The following is a 19,105-nucleotide window of genomic DNA, read 5'->3' as shown; positions in this document are numbered from 1 at the left end:
CTGTCTTTTCTGTATTCAGGATCCCAGTTCATCCTTTTGAGAACATAAAGCATTGCACCAGTGCTGCGTATCAGCATTTTTAAACTTCTAAGCATCCCCAGGACTTCTGGAGAAAGAGGGCGTGAAATGTAGCAGAAGGCTGTTTGCTGTAATGCTGAGTTACTTTGCAGGTGTGAAAGGACCGAGAACGTATCTGGGGTTCTCTTTCCTCAGCTGTTTCTTCAACGTGCCTCGTGCTTCCTCTCCATCCCCATAGCTACACACTGGTAGGCTCGAACATTTAGTCACAAGAAAGGCAGAGATGCCCTCCACCACAATATTAGTAAAAACTGCATTTTGAAGTGTCCCTGCGGTACTTTCTGTTGCCCACAGCTCGCTGGTATCTCCACACCGTTCCTCCCGCATCGGCTCCACCAGCTCCTCTGCTGAGGAACTTGGCTCTTGGGAGAGGCTGTTTGAGTTTCAGGTTAGAGCAAAGCTCCAAGCTGCAAAGCTCCAAGGCTTTGATTTTCTGTCAATCACTGTTATTTTCATGTTTGCATTCCAGGAGAGCCCAAAAACTTCAGCAGGGCAAAGGCCGCACAGATCTGTGTGCTTACAAGTATGTAGTAGATAACAGCCCGTGCCCTGAGGTTAAGAGAGGGTGGGAGATGGTTGGGAATTCTAGTAATACACATATAAAATCTTGAAACATCTGTTCTTTGCAGCACGCTTCATGGTTATCGTGGGAAGCTCTCGTGTGCCCATCTGTCCATCCTGAATCCCCTGTTCTCCTGTGTTTCTGAGAGCAGAATTGGGTCTAGAGGAGCCAGAGCCGTAGCCCTGTAGTCTCTCTCTGCACCAAACGTACAGCGCAGCAGAAAGGTTGTTTTCAGCTATAACTCATTATTTTTTCCTTTTGCTTCAGAACTCTTAAAGTCCCTGTCAGCAAGGGTTTAGCTGAAGCCTTGCAACTTGCCTTTTGTCTTCCACAAATGATGGAGCTGAGCCGAAGGGAACAAATGCCATTTTAATGGGCATCGTTGTGTAACTCATTACATAAGTCACCTCTGCCTTCAAAGGACTTGTGGCATAAATGGCAGAAGCGGTTGATTAAAAATGTGCACAATAGCTTCATTATGACATGGGGAGAGATGTCTGCTGTTATTTTTAATCTGATAGCTTTTAAATATGTGCATCCAGCAGAGACCCAAATGGCCTTTAGAAAAGGGAACCATTTGTGGGATAAGATTTTTAGACTCCGCTCATTCTAACGAGCTGCAAGAGTCAGTCCAAGCTGGAGAACGAACTGTAACCCTTTTCTAAGGCTTTGTCTCCTCTAAAGCTGCAGGGTTTTGGTGTGTGAACACATACAGAGTGAGAGAAGATGGAAGGTTTAGATTTCAGGTGAAGGGAAGAAAAGGTACGGTATTCTGAAGCTTGGGGTTCTTGTATTAAAAAAAAAAAGTCTATTTTCAATTAGTTTGGTTGACACGTTGAACAATTAAATTGCACATCCCTGCTGCTGCAACCTGTGTGCCATTGGGCTGTGTTGTAGTGACAAAAGGATGACCAGGGGTCCAGCAGCAGCCGGGGGTTATTGCCCATCTCTGGAGCCTCCTGGTGCAGCACAGCTGGTGGGGAGCTGGAAAGTGCCGTGACTGAGCTCTGTAAAAGGCTGAACTTTCATTTTGACTTGAAATAATGTGGTACTGGGTTAGGTTGGTGGAATTCACCAACATGCACGTGTTTCGACTTGATTCCTGGCGCTGGTTTGAACCCCAGTGGAAAGTGACTGCTTGCCTATGACCGTGGTGGACTTGGGCTTTGACTTGCCGGCTTTCTCCTAAGCAGCCTAGTTTCTTTGCCTGCAAGCACATAAGCTGATTTAGCTGCCTTCCCTTGTGCCTCTTAATCCACTGTCATTGAAAATCTGCAGTTCTTTCCTCACCAGGTTTAGCTTTCTGCCACCAAACAGGCAGGCAGCACCGCTTCACCGGAGCTGCCGGAGGACGAGGTGGTTCCTGGTCAGCCATGGGGTGCTGGGCTTGGGGGGCTCAGTGGGTGCCCAAAAAACCCTCCGGCCACACTTGGCTGTTTGGGGCAGGCTGGCAACAGCAACTTTCTCATGTCCTGTGTCTGGTTGGACCCCAGACACATGTTGTCCAAGGGAGACGAGCCTGAGAGCTGAGCAGGACTCAAGAGCTGGAGCGCGATCAAGCACAGCAGAGCGGGAGCCTCGTTAATAGAGGGATGGAATTAGCAATGAAACGAGTGACGTATTAAAACTTACAGTCAGAAATCAAGAAACTCAGATCCATAGTAAAATAATCTTGAAGGGATTTTATTTTCCAGTACGTGCAACAGCAGAGCATCCAGACAGATGAAATCCGAGGAAAAGTCAGGAACGCTTTGATACAACACTATTATTTTTTCCCCTTCTAGTTGAAATCACTCCATCGAGTTTATTGCCCCGTCTTTTCCCATTCATCTGATAAATATTTGGACACTGCATAGAAGTGAGTATGGGATACCCTCCTGCAACCTCCAGAAAGGAGAGAGAGAAGTTCAGAAAGCCGGTGCCGAGGCTCCAGTTAAACACTGCTGGTTATTCATGAGTAAGAGGCGAGGGTAATATGATAGAACAATTTCCAGCGGGCAGCCGACCGAGCTCAGAGCAACCTCAATGCTGCATTAAGGGGTCTGGTTACTGTAGACGGGCAGGGAGGAGCAGAGGGACAGAAGTGGTTTGAGAAGTGTCATGGCTCTGTTTTCTGCCTCTCTCTGCATGTTATCAAATGAGTTGATCTGCAAAGGCATGCTGTGCTTTTTGAACCTTTTAACTGGACAGACATAGGACATGTTAGATATTTAAATGAGGATATAGCGTAAAAGTGACTTTCTCAAAGCAGGCCAGTGCTATGGTAACCAGGCTAGGAAGTCTTGCTCAGCTGTGCTTTTTGCGGAGAGTTTCATCTTCGTCTGTAAAAGCTTAGGTAACTTCCACCTTTGAGCTAGAATACCTTCCTATTGAAGCGTACATTCTCTTTTATACCACTTCATCCAGATTCATTAAAATGCAAATCCTAACGCTTGAATGATGTATCTACTTGAAAACCATACAGCCCATCGTGCTGGATAACGTCGGTTGGCTTTCACTGAATATAATCACAGTAGCTCCACTGCTTGATTCATGAATGTGGGGAGAGGACTGTGCGATGGAGACGAGTCCTGGAGTCACTGACTCACCTCTGCTCTGTTTAGATGAGTTGCTTCACCTCCGTGCCATGGAGTAAGGTTGAGACTGAGCTGTTTAAGGATGGGAAAGATGTGTTCGCAATGTGCTTGGAACAAGAAAAGCGCTATTTTAAGTGCTAAGTGTAATTGAGTGTCAGAGAATATTGGTTTGTGACTCATTTAACTGCAAACGCATCAGAAGCCTATGAGCAGATGAGATCTGGAAAATGCTTGTTGTAGATGGAAAGACGTGGTAGTAAAAAGCTGCATTAATTTGTGATCTTCAAAGTAGGGCTTAGTAGGGCTGTTCAAACAATAACGTTTATTAATTTTGCAAACGTCAGCTGGTTTACTTCATTAATACTATTTTAGGAGGTTCCCATTCTGCTTCAGCTGCTTGCTCCTGTCCTTGCTCTGTTGATCTGTGTCCCCTCAGAGCGTGGTGTGTGAATGATTCAGTGTTTGAGGGGACAGAAAGGTGGAGACAGCAAATGGAAATGGTCAGGGTGGTGGTGGTGGTGAGGGGAATCTCCTCTCCATGGACACGACATCTCCTTTTGGAGGTTCCATACCATGTACACACATTGGTTCAGCTGCTCGTGTGCTTGTCCCATAAATGTTGGCTACAAACGTCTGGTGGGAAGGAGAAAAGGAAATTATAGTCTTCGGAAACCTTCCTCCCTTCCAAATTTCTTGTACCTGCAAGGCAGAATTATCACCATAAGCTACAAAGGGGTTTGTAGGTATTGAACCTTCTCTTGCTCAGACTAGCAGCTTGGATCTCACCGCAGCCCATGGAGGAGCCAGACATGATTTGTTACTGCTACCATCGTTTCCCTGAAGATTAATTATTGTAATTGTTTGCCAGTTCTTGAAAAATACATTCAGAGTCGTGACTTCTCTTGGCAAGTGTGCATGTATAGAAATTCTCATATGGTGTACGAAATAAATACGAATTATTTTGGAGGGGGGGAGTGCAAGAGCATTGTCACCGCAGCCAGGAGCTGGTTTCAGTGGTGACCTTCAGCACCCTGTGGGGCCGGGGAGATTTGAAAGGTTTGGAGATCCCGGTGTGGATGCAAAGCAATGACGTCAATTGTTGCTAAGTTAGGGTGCCAGCTGCTCCAAGTGATTCTTCAGAGGCCAACTGATACGTCTGGATTTATCTGTGGTGGGCAAGGGGTTTAGTGCCTCTCTCCTGAGCGCATTGAATGGGACTTTATGATACACAGAAAACTTTAAAAAACATTTACTCCTGTAAATGGAGAACAGGTCTGCAGTCAGACCAGATGAGAATCAGTGCTGGTGCAGCTTCCATTAATAGGATGCCTGCAAAATGTTGAGCTAGAGGACACAACTAACCAGAGCTCTGGCTCTGGGTAAGGTGTTAATAACAAGGCCTTAACGTGCTAGCAGGAAACCAAGTTGAAAGGGAGACAGCCCTTACGGGGAGGCAAGCGCGGGTTCCTTCCCTTGAGCTGTGGTCAGGCCATTTCTGAGTACGAGGAGCGGGGTTTGCGCCGCAGTGTGGTATTTAGCTCCAGGGTGCTAGATTTGACTCAGCAGCCTTTTCTGTTTGCAGCCTGCATGCTAACGCGGTGCTGCAGTGCTGCATGCACGGGCTCTGTCGCTTGTGTACTCGATTCCCAAATAATCTAAAAGAAAAATGAAACATACAGCAGAACTGCTTACTTCCCTTGATATCGTAGTTAAAGACAAGTTCGGCATCTTCTCCTGAATTATCTGGGTCACTAGAGAGCAATTCAGACTTTCATTTATTAAAGTGCTCTTTGCTCAGAATACATTCAGTTGCTCTCTATGAGGCAGCTTAGTTTTATTTAGTTTTGCGGCTAAACAGATAAAAATATATTTCAACAGTAAGTCTGCATAAGGCATGATTGAAAACCTTTGAGCTTCAGCTTTTAGGTATTAAAAAAACCCCATGAAAATACAATTTTTAAAAGGTTGAGCAGTTCTGTAATTAAGTTTCTTCAAGGCTGCTGTGATATTGAAGTGATTCCTCTGCTCTCTGCTTTGAAATCCATTGTGAGTGACAAGGGTTGGAGATTTTTTTCAGACGATCCATGGAAGGTGATGCTACCGAGTGGGCAGAGCAGCCTGGGGAGGGCACTGGAAACATAATAGAGAACCACAATTTTCTTTATCTTCTTCCACTCAATAGATTTACATGGTTGCAATGTTTTTCATAGGCTGGTCTTCCAGATAAGGCTGTAACACAACTTCCCTGGTTTCAACAAATTCACCCTAATCCAGTAACGCATTTCCGTGTCTTTCTAGATTCTGAGCGTTCCCATCTCTCCTCGTTCACTATGAAGCTGAAGGGCAAGTTTCATTCACCAAAAATAAAGAGAACCCCTTCAAAGAAAGGAAAGCAAGTTGACGTGACAGTGAAAACACCAGAGAAGACGGCGAACAAAGTAAGCAGATGAAGGATACGTTCTGTTAATCTTGGGGGTTTCTTTCTTGCTGGTATCAGTTTATCAAAACCTGCAGCTCTGCTTTCAGTGCGTGACTTTGTCCTCGGCGGAATTCTGCAGATTTTTCAGGGATTCACAGGATTACTTTCTGGTTAGTTATAAACTCTGCTGCGTAGTATAAAATAAGAGCAACCAAGCCATGTAATTCCCTTTGGAGAGCCTGACAAGATGTCCTTCCATAAGCGTTTAAATATCTCATCATGGAATGTAGTTTATGGCCTGACACATCCTCCCAACACGCACACCCTATAGTTACGCTTACAGCTTCCAAATAACTGCCTGCTTTTGGGGTGTGATCCTTTTAAAACCCCCAAACCCAGGCGAGCAAACCCTTGAAGCGGATCCAAAGTCGTGCTCAATCTCTGACGACATCGGCAGGGAGAGTCCAGCAGATGCATCCAAGCAGCTGCTGATTCCAGCACACGGTTCCTCAGACCCAACGTGCTTCACGTCCTCGAAGAGCTGAGCTCACTGCTTTTCCCAGCACAAACCGGTCCAAGTGTCATCTCCTCTGCTGTTGTGACCTGATTATGTGACTGGAGACTCTCTCTGTGCCGTGCTGGTGCAGTTTTCAAGTGTAAATCCAAGCCAAAAGTTAAGAACGATCGAGGTTATTTATAATCATTCAAAATCTTTTGTAGTTATTGAAAATCCCATCCAATGTGCAGCACCAGAGGTGCAAACCTTTTGAGGTTGTCTTTGCTGGGGATTGTTGTGGTGGTTGTGAGGGCAGTTAGCAGGGTACAGTTATCTTATTCTGCGTGATGTGCTTGACACCCAGAGAAGCTGCTGCGGGGCTTCCCAGCCCTCTTCTGCACCAGCAGGTGGGAGATGATGAGGCTTTTATTTCCCAGTCTGTAAGGTTTTGTTTTCCCCCAAGAGGTTATGAATCTGCTTTCTAGGAAGCCGAGCACCTTGTGTTACTGACTGCTACTAAAGAATAAAAATAAAATCTGGGAGTACTCCTTGAAGGCTTTTAATCCCAGCGATGTCTGAGGATGGTATATTGAGATAATTCAGAGGCCTTCCTTTAAATTGATACGTGACCACATATTAAATAAATTTGAAAATGGAGAACCCTTTTCAAATGTGGTTCTGTAACATGTATTAGCATGTTAATCATAGGTGAAGTTTTTGCTTTTCTTTATCTTCTCTAAAAAACAATGTGAGAAGATTTACTGATAAGGCATGCTGAAGATGTGAAACCTTTTTTATGTACATATTTTTTTAATGGGGAAGCAAAGCCCTTGCAAAAGGATTTGGGTTTCCACTTGTTCTCAGCCCTGACCTCTCAGAATCAAGCTCATCCCTCTTATGCACCAGGAGAGTGTTTAAGCTATTAAGTCACAAGCCTTTCTACAGGAAACAGTTGTTGAATGAAATACATAAACAACCATCCGAGCAGGAACTGCAATCCACATTTTTTTCACTTCTGTTTGAGAGCTCTGACCACCAGGCCTTAGTCACCCTCGCTCGGGGAATACACAGGCGCTCTCATCCCTGAGCGTGCGGTCATTTCATACCAAGTGCAAAACCTTCGTGGGAGGGACCGAGCTGCTCCGTATCCTGGAATAAACTGTGCGGTGGTGAGGACGCATGCTTGAAGAATGGGAAATGGCGTTTTTGACATCAGCGAGTTGCCAGGGTGCTCCTCAACAAAGGAGTTTGGGGCGCCGTGGGCTGCAGATCAGAACTTGAGGTGCCTGGCAAGCAATATTGTCAAAAAGTGGAAGCAGCAGCAGAGTTTTGGGCACTTCCCAGATGAGATGGAAAATGACAGGGTGGTTTGCAGATCTTGGACTGGGACTAAGACTTCTAAAGTTGGAGATAAATGGGAGTTGGGACTCTAATCCTTTTATACAGCTGGCCCCAAATTACTAACCAGTGCTGCCTATGAATTGTTCTTCCTAAAACCTTTAGGGCTGCTGGCCTGGTTTTGCAGAAAAGCAGCAGTTTAACGGCTGACGAGAGTATGGGGAGCACACAATGCCCACAGGTCATTAATTCTTGAAGCTGAATTTACTGAGGAGATAATGGTGAAACCTGACTCTGCTAAGCTCTCTGCTCTTTGTCTAGCAGTGTTCAGTAGTTAATTTAAATCTCACTTAGGAACTACTTGTGGCATTACAAGTCCTCCAGGCATACTCTGGTAAACTTTCAAAAAACACCCCTGTCTAGAATGCCATTAAGATATCGCGTATCACTTCTGAATTTCCTCTTCCAGTGTGGTGGTGGCACGGAAGTTGGTGACCACAACTCAGCTTTATTCCAATGAATTGTTCCATTCTCATCCACTGATGCCAAAACTTGGCTTTCTCAGCCTGTCCCCGTGGAACACGTCTGGATTCTCTTGTTCCAGTAGCATCACAAAGTGACTGTAGGTTGGAGACTGATCAGAGAGGTGGTTTTTATTTGCAAATGGAGAGAGAAGCCTGCCCCCTGCTCTCATATAAGTAGGCGTATTGGAATCGGCCGAATTATTCAATAAGGGTGAACACCATGTGTGTCGTTGAAACTGTCAGGGATGGGTACAAAAATGGAGTCATCTCTTTAGATTGTTTTGGTGTTTGGACTTTTTTTTCCTCTTTTTCTCCTGCCCTTTTCTTGATCCACTGCGTTTATTGATGGAAAAGACCTTTTGATAGTGGGATGTGCCAAAGGTAAAAGGGTTTTGATCGCATCAGAGGGGCAGCTCTATTTAAAACCAGCAGTTGTTGCTTCTTTTCTTGCATTATCATTACTATCTGCACTTGGTATATTCTTTTTCTCTCACCCTCCCAGTTTGACGTGTGGGTTTCAAAGCAGAGCCCTTCACATCATCAGTAGTGTTAATCTTGACCTAAAACTGATCAAGATTAGCCTTCAGTTTGGGATGCGCGTAATTCAGAGAGTTAAAGTGTGGATGCAGTTTTGCTCTGACTTTTTTGAAAGAGTAGTAATTCAATTTAAAAGTGTTTGTGGTTGAAGGAGTTTTCTCTGGTCCTCGTGGAATGTACCTCGTTCATTGTCTCAGTACTTCAGGTAAGTTAAAGTAACCTTGCCCTTAAAAATCCTGAGGTTTTAACACATCTCTCCCTTTTTCCTCCTCTCCAGAATGTATCGTGGCTAGAGGAGAAGGAGAAGGAGGTCGTCAGTGCGTTGCGCTACTTTAAGACTATTGTGGACAAAATGGCAATTGATGAGAAGGTATTAGAGATGCTGCCGGGCTCGGCCAGCAAAGTGCTGGAAGCCATCCTGCCCTTGGTGCAAACCGACCCACGCATCCAGCAAAGGTCAGTTCTCTTGGTGGGTTTTGGGACTTGGGCTCCCAGCTCCTCTCCTCCTCCTGTCTGAAGAATCACATCCTGCAGGAGACGGGAAACGCTGCAGTGGCTGATGAAGTGACTGCTGGTTTTACTAATTATGCGCTAGTTTTCAAACACAATTTAAAAGCAGACCCCCTGCTGCGAAGAAGCCCGTGCTATAGAAAGATAAAGCAAGTCGGAGTGGTTTCAGAGAGGAGGAAGGACTGATGCTTAGCATAAACTTGGAGATTTGTCGTGTACTGGCAGGAGATTCTCCAATGCTATACTGGTTCTGCATCCTAAAAGCTAACAAATCCAATAGCTTTTACCTGAAAAAGAGTTTATCTTCTGAGTAATCACTTTCAGTGTTCAGTTTATCCCCCCTGATATTAGAGAGGTCTGAGCCTGCACTCTTACCTGATTTTTCTGGATTTTTACTGGATCGGGTACAGAGCAGGAGTAAACAGATGTACTTCAGTAGATTAACCAGTCCAAGTTCATTCCTGTGCACTCTCACCAGATTATTTTGTTTGTGTTTTAACAGATTATGTGTATTATCTTTTAACCAGTTAGACAGTGGGTTTGAAGCCAGAAAAGTAGAAATTTGCCAAAGCAAAGCTCAGCATGGATTATAAGAATTTGTGGAGTTGTCAAGCCATAGAGATACAGCTGCTGTTCATCCCATAGATGCTGGAGCAATTAATTTACACAAAGCAAGCAAACATCAGTGAATAACATGGAAAGAGCAAAATTAGCAGAGACAGAGAAAAGCACAAAACTAGGCAGAGAAAGGCAAGTGTTTGGTTATGGAAATCCTGCCATTTTTTGTGCTGTTCCTACTTTTTTCCTGTTGAATATCTCAATTTTTTTTTACGTTGAGATGCTTATTTCAATTCTGGTGCAAGGAAGGTCTAGAGCTGGTTGGGACAGCAGTAAGAGTACCGCGTATTTTGCAAACAGAGATGCTCAGCTGTGTTTGGTCCTAGTGCAGAGGCCAGGTTTGCATCTGACAGTACAAAATGAAGGAGGCAATGGGTGAGTATCAGAGCTGTGGCTCAGACAGGAGCGATCCCATTTAGGTTAGATCTGCGGAACTACATAGAGCAACAGCTGTTAGAATGGTAAAATTAATCAGGCTTCTGGATACCGACACAGAAGTTCCTTCAGTTGCGACAGGGTTTCCCAGAGCTATTAAATTCATGACGAGCACCTGCTTTCACTTAATAAAAGAACGAATAAACTTTCCCCTTGCACCAGGAGAACATGTAAAATGTCAGCAAATATTTTTTAGGATAGTACGTGTCATCTTCAGAGCCTCTGGCTTTGATTTGTGTATCTGCTGGGTGTTCTCAGGGTGATCTTCCCTTCCAAGAATATATTTGGAAATAAATATCACCTAAGTGGTCTTCAGCAGCAGCAGTATTGCAGGTAGTCCTGTTCTTCACATTTCTTAGATCGTCTCTCTTAGTAGTGAGCTAAGGCAACATTGACAGTCGGATATCTGTATTTACCCACACAAGCAGAATTTTCAGTCTGTAGTCAGTGGAGTCCTCTGCATAGTGAGAAGTTTCTCCTTCTGGAAACGCTGTGTTTTAAAGTGCAGATCCTGTATGTATGTTCTCTCTTGTTTAACCTCACAGATAAAACGGGGATCTGGCATTCTCCAAAAGCCGCGTCCTTTCATACACGTTATTTCTTTTGAGTAGTGGCAGGACAGAAAGGGGTGATTTGATGGCAGATCCCCCTGAAGAAAAGTGAGCAAGCCTTGTGTCAGTGTGGAGGAAAGCTCTGCGATCATTGTTGGATTACTTTTGGCTTCAGGGAGAGCATTTGCATCAAGGAAAAAAGTAATTAAATCTAGCACAAAATGGGCTTTCAATTATTGCCTCCTTAGAAGGAAGCAGACTGAAGATAATGGCAAAGAAATCAAAGCCTTAAGGAGACATGGGGGAGGGCTCTGTTTAGGAAATATCTCCTACCAAGCTGATTTCACTTGAAATTAGAATAAATGGCAAACAGAATGCTTTAAAAAAATAAATAAAATAAACCAAAAGAACCAAACAAAGAAGCCCTTGCCAATGTTTGTATCCCCCTGGTTGGAACTTGCCAATAGTGCAAACTTCACTCACCTAAAGAGTCTCATTGAAGCTCGTGGGCTTGATTCTCTTCTCCCAGATAATGAAATTACTGGAGTTAAGCCAGTGTAAAATGGATACCGAGGAGAAATGGGAAGATTTGGAACACTCGTATCAGTAATGATTGCGAGATTACACCTTATCTTATCTGTTTATGTTTTTGATGCAGTTCGAAATAGATTTAACTTTACAAAGAGTTGCTGAAGCGTTGCCATCAGCAGAGCTGTTAACACACCTTGTTTAGTAATGAAGTGTGTGCAGAACGGCCAGGAAAATGCCTGTGAGCACTGTTGTTACAGTTCACTTTTATTTAGAGTTGTCACCCTTCCAAAATGCCTTTTTTTTCCCCTTCAGAACAATAGCTTCAATTCTGTTTCTCATTAAAAACAAAACAAAGCAACACCCTTCCTCTTCTAAACCTGAAATTCATTCAGTTCAATTTATGTAAAGAAGCAGGTTTTAATTACATGTTTTCAGGCATTATAAACAATGAGGAAATGATTTGTAAAGGAATGAATACAGTCAGCTCTCAATTGTCCAAGACATTTTTTGGAAGAGTTAATAAAGAAGAAGGAAAGCATAGATAATACTGAAATAATATAACTTAGGCTTAAATACAGGACTTACATATTTACCTTTGAAGTTAAGGCATAGAATTGGAGCTATAAATTAAAATGGAAAGCATATTATTTTTAGCATTGCCGTGTTAACCTGCAGCCCAGATAATTCATTCTCTTAACTGAGATTGTTTGTACGTTTGTTCTGTTGACCCATTTGGTGCTGGAGAATGGGAGAGCACCTGCAGCAGAGGAGAAATCTCGGCTTTGTCACCTGCTAAACACTAATTGTGGATGTCAGAAAGAAAAGGAGAACAGTCACATTTTTAACAGCGTGAAACGCGCTTTAAATCAAGCACTCTCATAATGTTTGATAGTATCTCCATCATTTCATTTTGTTCTGTTTTTTTCTCCACTATTTCCTGCCCTGCCGTCCAGTTCTGCCATCTCGTCCTGCTATAGCCGTGTGTACCAGAGTCTGGCCAATCTCATCCGCTGGTCGGATCAAGTGATGCTGGAAGGTGTGAACTCAGAAGACAAGGAGATGGTGACAACAGTGAAGGGCGTCATAAAAGCTGTTCTGGATGGAGTCAAGGTACCTGAGACAAATACTGTCAATTATATTGTATAAAGTATATAATATGTATTTTTAGAGAATAAATATCCTATTCTTGCCTTCAATAAACTACCTCAACTGTATTGTAAGTGAAATGATCCTGCTTGTTGTGCTGGTTAAGGACCGACACAAACGGTTTGGCTGTTAGTGTGCGCTGCTGAAATGCTCACCCTGGCTTTCGGATGAATTGGAAGAAACAATAAATCTTTATTGAGCATTGTAGTAAATTTCCAGCAAGTCGTTCCCAGTCTCCCGTGCAGTTTACAAGGGAGAGTTTGCGTATTTTCTGCCTAGGCAAAATATAATGGAAATGCTTCCTGTCAATGCCCACAGAGAATCAGGCTCCATCTTTTAACACAAATTTCAGGGGATTCGTCAGTGATCCATCACCGCTTTCAGCAGGCGGATTAGGGTGTGGAACAGGTGATGAGCTAAGCTCAGTTTTCTGGAGATTAATTTTATATAACTAATATAAATGTTGAACAGAAACCTTTGTATCCTTTGTGAGAGCTGCTTACACCATTCCCTCCCCACCCAGGGAAAACTGTTGGCTTTCCTTCAACCTCCTGGTGGCTTTTGGTACCATTATTTAGTTCTGTTTCATGGGGTGTCCCTGGGCTGACGGCCCCGGGGACTGTTCATTCAGCTGCGCTTAAAAGTCCGCTTGACCTGGGCTGAGTGCACCAACGACCGTCGGATCTCCTGGGAATCTGATTTTGATAACTGTAGTGAAAGTTAAGCCGGTTTCAACAGCCGTGCTGAATCGGAAGGGGAATGTTTAGATCAAGCGCAGAAGGAAAGTTGGGGTAGTGTTTTAAGAACGGCAGCAGGTGTTCCACCTGGATTAGTGTATCAGGAACAGGCACCTCCCGCTGTACTCAGGTTTTTATTAACTGGAGCTGAAGGCAACAATGAAGTGGATCTCCCAAGCTTTGGCTATCACGTTTTCAGGAGTCTTGGTGCGGTGTTTGCGTGCTCTGAATATCTTTTTAATGTTAGTCAAACACAGATACTAAAATCGCTATTACTTATTGAGCCTTTTAAACAAATATCTTTGAAGCAAAACATTGCCATCACCTAAGGAAGACAGATTTTTCCAGGATTATTTTGCACAAGATGCTTTTTAACTTTAAGCTGCAGATTTGAAAAGTAAAGCCGGTCTTAAATTTGCACAGCAGGGGAGAGAAAAAGAGGTTGGTGTAGAGTCTCAGCTGCTGTTAGTGTCGGAATTCAGCAGCAATTTGCAGTACGTGAAAATCTGCGGTATGGTATCAGAACTGTAATATCCCAGCAAATAGCGAGGCAGTTCTCTCTGATATCACTTAATGAATCTGCACAATCCCGCGGAGAGAGAGTCGTTTTATCACCAGATCCAGGAGAGTCTCATTGCAAGAGACCCAGACGCCCACTGCCCTTTCACTTGAAGCAAATTTCAGATATTTAAGCCTTCAGTACCTGTTCCCTTCCAGCCAAAGCAGTGTGTCCATGCGGATGGGTGGAAGGTCTCGGTCGCCTGCTCTACCAAGGCTGGAAGCGATGTAGATGTGCCCATGCAGCGCTAAACCTGACCTGTTAAACCCCGCTGAGCACCATGGCTGTATCAGGCTCTATTTTGTTGTTAGACTAAAAGTTAGTTTGGCCTTCCAGTTGGAGCTGGCTTATGCCTGCTCAGCCTGGAGATGGTCAGAGCAGATGTGTCACCGGCTGGGGAGGTGCCAGCGTGTCTGCCCATCAACAGGTCAGCGTTTATAAGCAACATGCGCTCATCTGCTGCTGCATAGTGAGGAACAGGGTTTATTTTAGAAGGGCGCAGCCAGCTTGCAGATCTGGAAGCAGAACTGAGAAGTTGGACACTTCGCTGTGGAGAGTCCTTTTTGGTTTTCTGGCAGATCACACAAGATCCACTTCCACATTTCAGTGCTTACTTCCCCCCTTATTTTCAGAATTGAGCATAAAGGAGTCGCTTGTTCACTTGCTTTACTTGCTGTTTTTATCTCAGATTTTAGTGTCTGGTTAGGCATATATAAAAAGAAAAAAAATATCCATGTTTTGGTTATGTAACTTCTTAAAAATCCATCTCATTTTGGAATTTCCAGCTTGCTGAAGTAGCATAAGTTTGCAGAGAGGCTTTAATTATCTCTGATTACTGCTGCAGGAATCTTTACTTGCTGATAAGGAACACTATAACGTGCATCTGGCTCGGTTGCGTGCTGATTACCTTCGCATACACCGAAGATCTTGGCTTGATTTTCAAGCACTAGTTCTCATTTTGGGGTTGGTAGAGAGGAGAGAAAGTCAAGGTCCAGGGAATCTGGTGATATTTATCAAAGTTTAGAGGAAACAGTGATCCTCTGATGTGTTGTCAATCGTATGTTGTTGTGGTGACTCTGGTGGGAAGTGTCTTGGGTTTTTTCACATCAGCAACAGTTTGAATCACTCTAAAGATACTTTTGAGCCAAGCTGGATTGGTTTTCTCCCCCCTGTTGTAACCTACACTGCCATAAGGTAAGCAAGCACGTGTCCGTTACAGCCAGCAAAACAGGAAAACCGAGCGTTTCAGCCCAAACACCAGGGGCTCATCGGTGCTGCCACCACCACGGTCTGCAACCCCGGCCTTGCTTTGGCTAGAGGTGTTAAATGTGGTGAAGAAAGGTGAAGAAAAGCAGATGTTACCTTTTCCCTTCCGTAACACTTTAAGGAGTACTTGACTTTGGGTTTGAATGCCTGAAAGAGAGGATGAAACAGAGGAAAGTGCATTTAAAAAGTAATAGTTCATTTGAGTGACTGGGGACACTCAGCAGGGAGGTCTGAGGTCAAGTCAGTGTCTGCGTTACCACTCTGATTCTGTGACTGAATGGCCTTAATTATTTTGCTGGTGTATATACTGTGAAATGTTCATTACCACAGTGGAGCTCACAGGTTGTCAGAAGCCCTGTCAGTCTGTTCCTCGCCAGGACTCTTGTCTGTCTGTCTGTCCCAGACAGGAACATCTTCATAGCATTAACCCGCGTGGACATCTGTATGTGCTCTGGTTGTACTTTCTCCTGCTTCCCCAGGGGTGGGATTTTCCAGGACAACTTCTGGAAGGCTGGGCGTTGTGTTGTGCTTTGGTTTGACACAGTGTGCATTATTTTTGAGCACAAGCTCACGATGAGACTGTAAGTAGAACACTGAAACCCAAATCAGCTGCATTTGTTGTACTTTGCTCATCCAGTGCAGTCCTTTATTCCTCTTGTGAGTGTGCAGACCCATGGAGGTTCAGCTTTAAAGACAGCCTTGTATAGAAGTACAAGAACTAGAATATTTCCCTTCCTCGAGAGGATGATGATGATGTTCCACTTGCATTGAGAGGGCAATGACAGTTGTTCCCAAGCCCAACAGACACAGACATGAAGATGATACTGGAATGTACTTCAGCCTGCTTTAAAAAACATTAAAAATTGATCCCATATAGTTTCCTTTGCATAATATACCAGAAAGCCAATACCGTCAGGAAGCTCTGCCAGCTTTCCAACCTGCCTGTAAGTGAGCGTGTGTTCTGTCTGTGAGCAGTGCATCTATTTGCTGGCCTCAGACGTCCCTAAAATGTTCTCTTCATCTTTCTGGTGCTAACGATTGTTGTTTTGACTGCTGGCAGACTTGTAGTTCAGGATTATCGTGCCCTTATCTCTTTATCCAGAGCCTTATCTGCTTAGACCAGATACACTACAGCAGTTCCTTGACTGATTAAACCTTCCATTGCTAACATGTTAAAAGTTGGCTTCAGGAGAAGCAGGCCTTTTAATAACGGGGTTCACTATTTAATTTGCTGTTGGACATCTTACAGAAAACTTGCTTTTTAAAACAAATACATACTTTATAAAGCAATTATATGTTTTTTTTTTACTGTCTAGGTGAATTACTCTACTGTGTAAGACTTTTCTGTACTTACATTTGTGTATGTAAAGTCAGTTTGCCTTTATCTAGGGTGCTGTGGGGACTGGAACACGTTTGTGACTGTAGAAGAAAGAGGAAGCACAGCAAAAAGACACATTTGTGGGTTTGTGCAGAATCCCCATAGGGCCAAGGTTTATGCACTTAAACACGGCTAAACTAGTGCTGGGTGCTCCTTGGAAGCGGTGCTGCATCGTTTGTACGGCTCTATGCCAGACCTGCACCCAGCTTGGCTCTCTGTGCCCTGCCTAAACAAGAGTTTACTGCAGTAGCATCTCTTTCTGTCCCAGGATGTTTGAGTGCAGCATGCAGCAAATAATGATTATTCTTTTTCTTCTCTCTATCCCTCAGGAGCTGGTCAGACTCACAATTGAAAAGCAGGAGCATCCCTCTCCCACAAGCCCAGTTAAACCCAGTTTACCAGCATGTAAATCTGACAGGTGGGTCACTGACAAGGGTTTCTTTGGTGTGCAGGGCTAATCAAGGAGAGATAAATTCTGACTGCTGATGGTTGAATGAAAGCGTTCAGTTATTCTTCACAGAGGGTAGCGTAGTGTTCTTTATGTAGCCTCACTCATTACAGTGGCACCACTTAAAGTGAACAATATGCTATGGTAGGGAAGATACCAAAATCTCGCAATGAAACATCACTTGGCCGTGACACATGCACATTGTATTCTGCATATACATGGAATTCCACCTGCAGATGCACATTCTACCTTCTGCTATAGATGCTTCTCGTACTGCATATGATTTAAAATGCATATTAATCTGTCAACGTGCTGCATTCAAACTGTGTACAGATCTACAATCTGTATTTTACTTGTCGCAGCCCATCGGAACTTCCCCTTACAGACCGAGAAATGGAAATCCTCAACAAAACAACTAACATGACTCAATCCAACGAGCTACTGACTGACTCCATGGATGAAGAAGTTGCACCTCCTAAACCCCCTCTGCCCAGCATTCGTGTGGCAGAAAACAGGTAACACTGGCCAACCTGCTGCCTGAAGAAGGCCGCTGGCTCTTACCACTCCTTTGTTTTAAACAATCTTGGCAAAATGCACACAGGAGAGGTCATGAGGAGGGTTGGTGGTGCCTCTGGATTTCCTGTCCTCCAGAGTAATTCTTTCCTGCTCCTGCACTCTGCTTACGACTTTGTGTTCTGTCGGTCTTGTTTTGAGCAGCACTCTCCATTATCTGTGTTTTACTTTACCTCTTTTTATGTGAGGACAGTGCTGTGCTCTGATATCCATGCATGAAAGGCTTATTTTAAAACTACATAAATGCTAAGAGCCTTATTTAAAACTATGTGAATACCACACTCTATGTTGTAACAACTTCTGGCAATTACATCCAGGCAATTCTGCATTGCTTTTATCAGCTTAAAAGTGAAAGGAGCCAATAGTGCGTTAAAAAATATATATCATTTATTTGGTTGTTCTTACCCTGTTGTACAAGTAACCACATAAAAGTTTCTAAGTTCTATTTTGAGAAAGAAGAGAAAACCCCCGATTTGCAGGTTTTTTGGTCTGTGTGTATGATGTTTTTCTTCTCTAGTACGGGTGCTAATGGAAGGTGTGAAAAATACATGTCGTGCTAATTTGAAAATGCGGCAGCAAATGCTGTGGCTGGCCAAAAGAATCACATTTCTATGTATTTGATGAATTCTCATGAGTTCTATAAAAATTTCCTGGTATGTTCCAGGAACTGAATACATGTGCTCATGGGAACCCCATAGGCCTGATGGTTACCAGAAATGTGTGTCGTTAGAAACAAAAACTAAAAGCACAGTGGTTAAATCTCACTAGTTACTGCCAATATGTGTTTCCGCAACAGATTTATGCCAAAACATGGTAAGAGCAACGCTGACCATCTTGTTCCCTGAAGTTCGCCAGGGGGGTAAAAGGGCAGAAAAATAACTTTCCTGTCCTATAAATTTTCGAAAATACGGACATTTTTCAAACATGGAAGGTTTGAAGAAGAGGGACTTCTGTGAATGGAAACAATGTGTGGGTCAATGAAAATATTTAATTTGGATTTTCACCACTTTTATTAAGAAATAATTACTGTGCTAATTGGCTCCATTTAAAATAATTTTTAGAACGGCAGTTGGTTTTGCTTGAAAAATACCAACTCTTTTGCAACCTTAAAAAATAAATCACTGCACAGGACCTTACCTGTGAGAGCATTCGTAAATTTGTATTTGTTAGTGGATGCACTTTGCTAAATAACTCTGGGCCAGCTTTGGGCAGGAACCCGTGAGTTTGAGCCTGGCAAGTCTAAGGTGTTTTAGAAAGCAAGCTTGTGAAGCCTCTAGAAGTCTTTCTTTTGCTGGAGAGTAACGGAAACCTCGATGCCTGTTGTGTCTTGCAGCCCTCCACCAGCACTGCCCCCCAAAAAACGGCAATCGGCACCTTCCCCGACCAGAGTGGCCGTTGTGGCCCCCATGAGCCGAGCCACCAGCGGCTCCAGTTTACCTGTTGGCATCAACAGACAGGTAATGGCGCAACCCCCTTGTGAAAACCGAGGGGAACGTGCTGGGAACCGGAGCCAAAGCTCCAAGAGATGCTGTGACCTGCAGCTCCCTGCACGTCCCTGCTCGTCCCAACCAGTCCCGGCTGGGAGAGCTCTGCAGGGGGAGTTTTATGATACATAATGCAAACAGCTTAATATATTTTTTTTATGGTGTTGTTGGATTTAATTAACAAATTGCTACAAACTTTGCTGCCTTGAGCTGTAGCAGTTGAGTGTTGCCATGTTGAATAGATCAGGGTGCGGAGCGAGCAGCTGAGCTCCCCGAGATCTCACCATGATTGACTTACAGGCCATGGAACATATGGCATCTTGAGATCAGAAATCTGTA

At 43.8% G+C, this 19,105-nt stretch overlaps 1 protein-coding gene across 10 annotated transcripts in view; it reads left to right on the top strand.

Moving 5' to 3' along the window:
- The window catches only part of RAPGEF1 (Rap guanine nucleotide exchange factor 1), a 76,541-nt gene that overhangs the window by 21,269 nt on the left and 36,167 nt on the right, over positions 1-19,105 (top strand). For all 10 annotated transcript variants that reach the window (XM_071817529.1, XM_071817528.1, XM_071817525.1 and 7 more), the window contains exons 2-7: positions 5,515-5,654; positions 8,808-8,986; positions 12,129-12,285; positions 16,591-16,679; positions 17,072-17,224; positions 18,616-18,739. In XM_071817529.1, coding sequence (XP_071673630.1) covers positions 5,515-5,654; positions 8,808-8,986; positions 12,129-12,285; positions 16,591-16,679; positions 17,072-17,224; positions 18,616-18,739 — 842 coding nt within the window. The remainder of the gene's footprint in view (positions 1-5,514; positions 5,655-8,807; positions 8,987-12,128; positions 12,286-16,590; positions 16,680-17,071; positions 17,225-18,615; positions 18,740-19,105) is intronic.

Source organism: Patagioenas fasciata, chromosome 20 (assembly GCF_037038585.1).
Source record: "Patagioenas fasciata isolate bPatFas1 chromosome 20, bPatFas1.hap1, whole genome shotgun sequence".
NCBI lineage: Eukaryota > Metazoa > Chordata > Aves > Columbiformes > Columbidae > Patagioenas > Patagioenas fasciata.
This window is presented reverse-complemented; position numbering and strand designations above follow the sequence as displayed.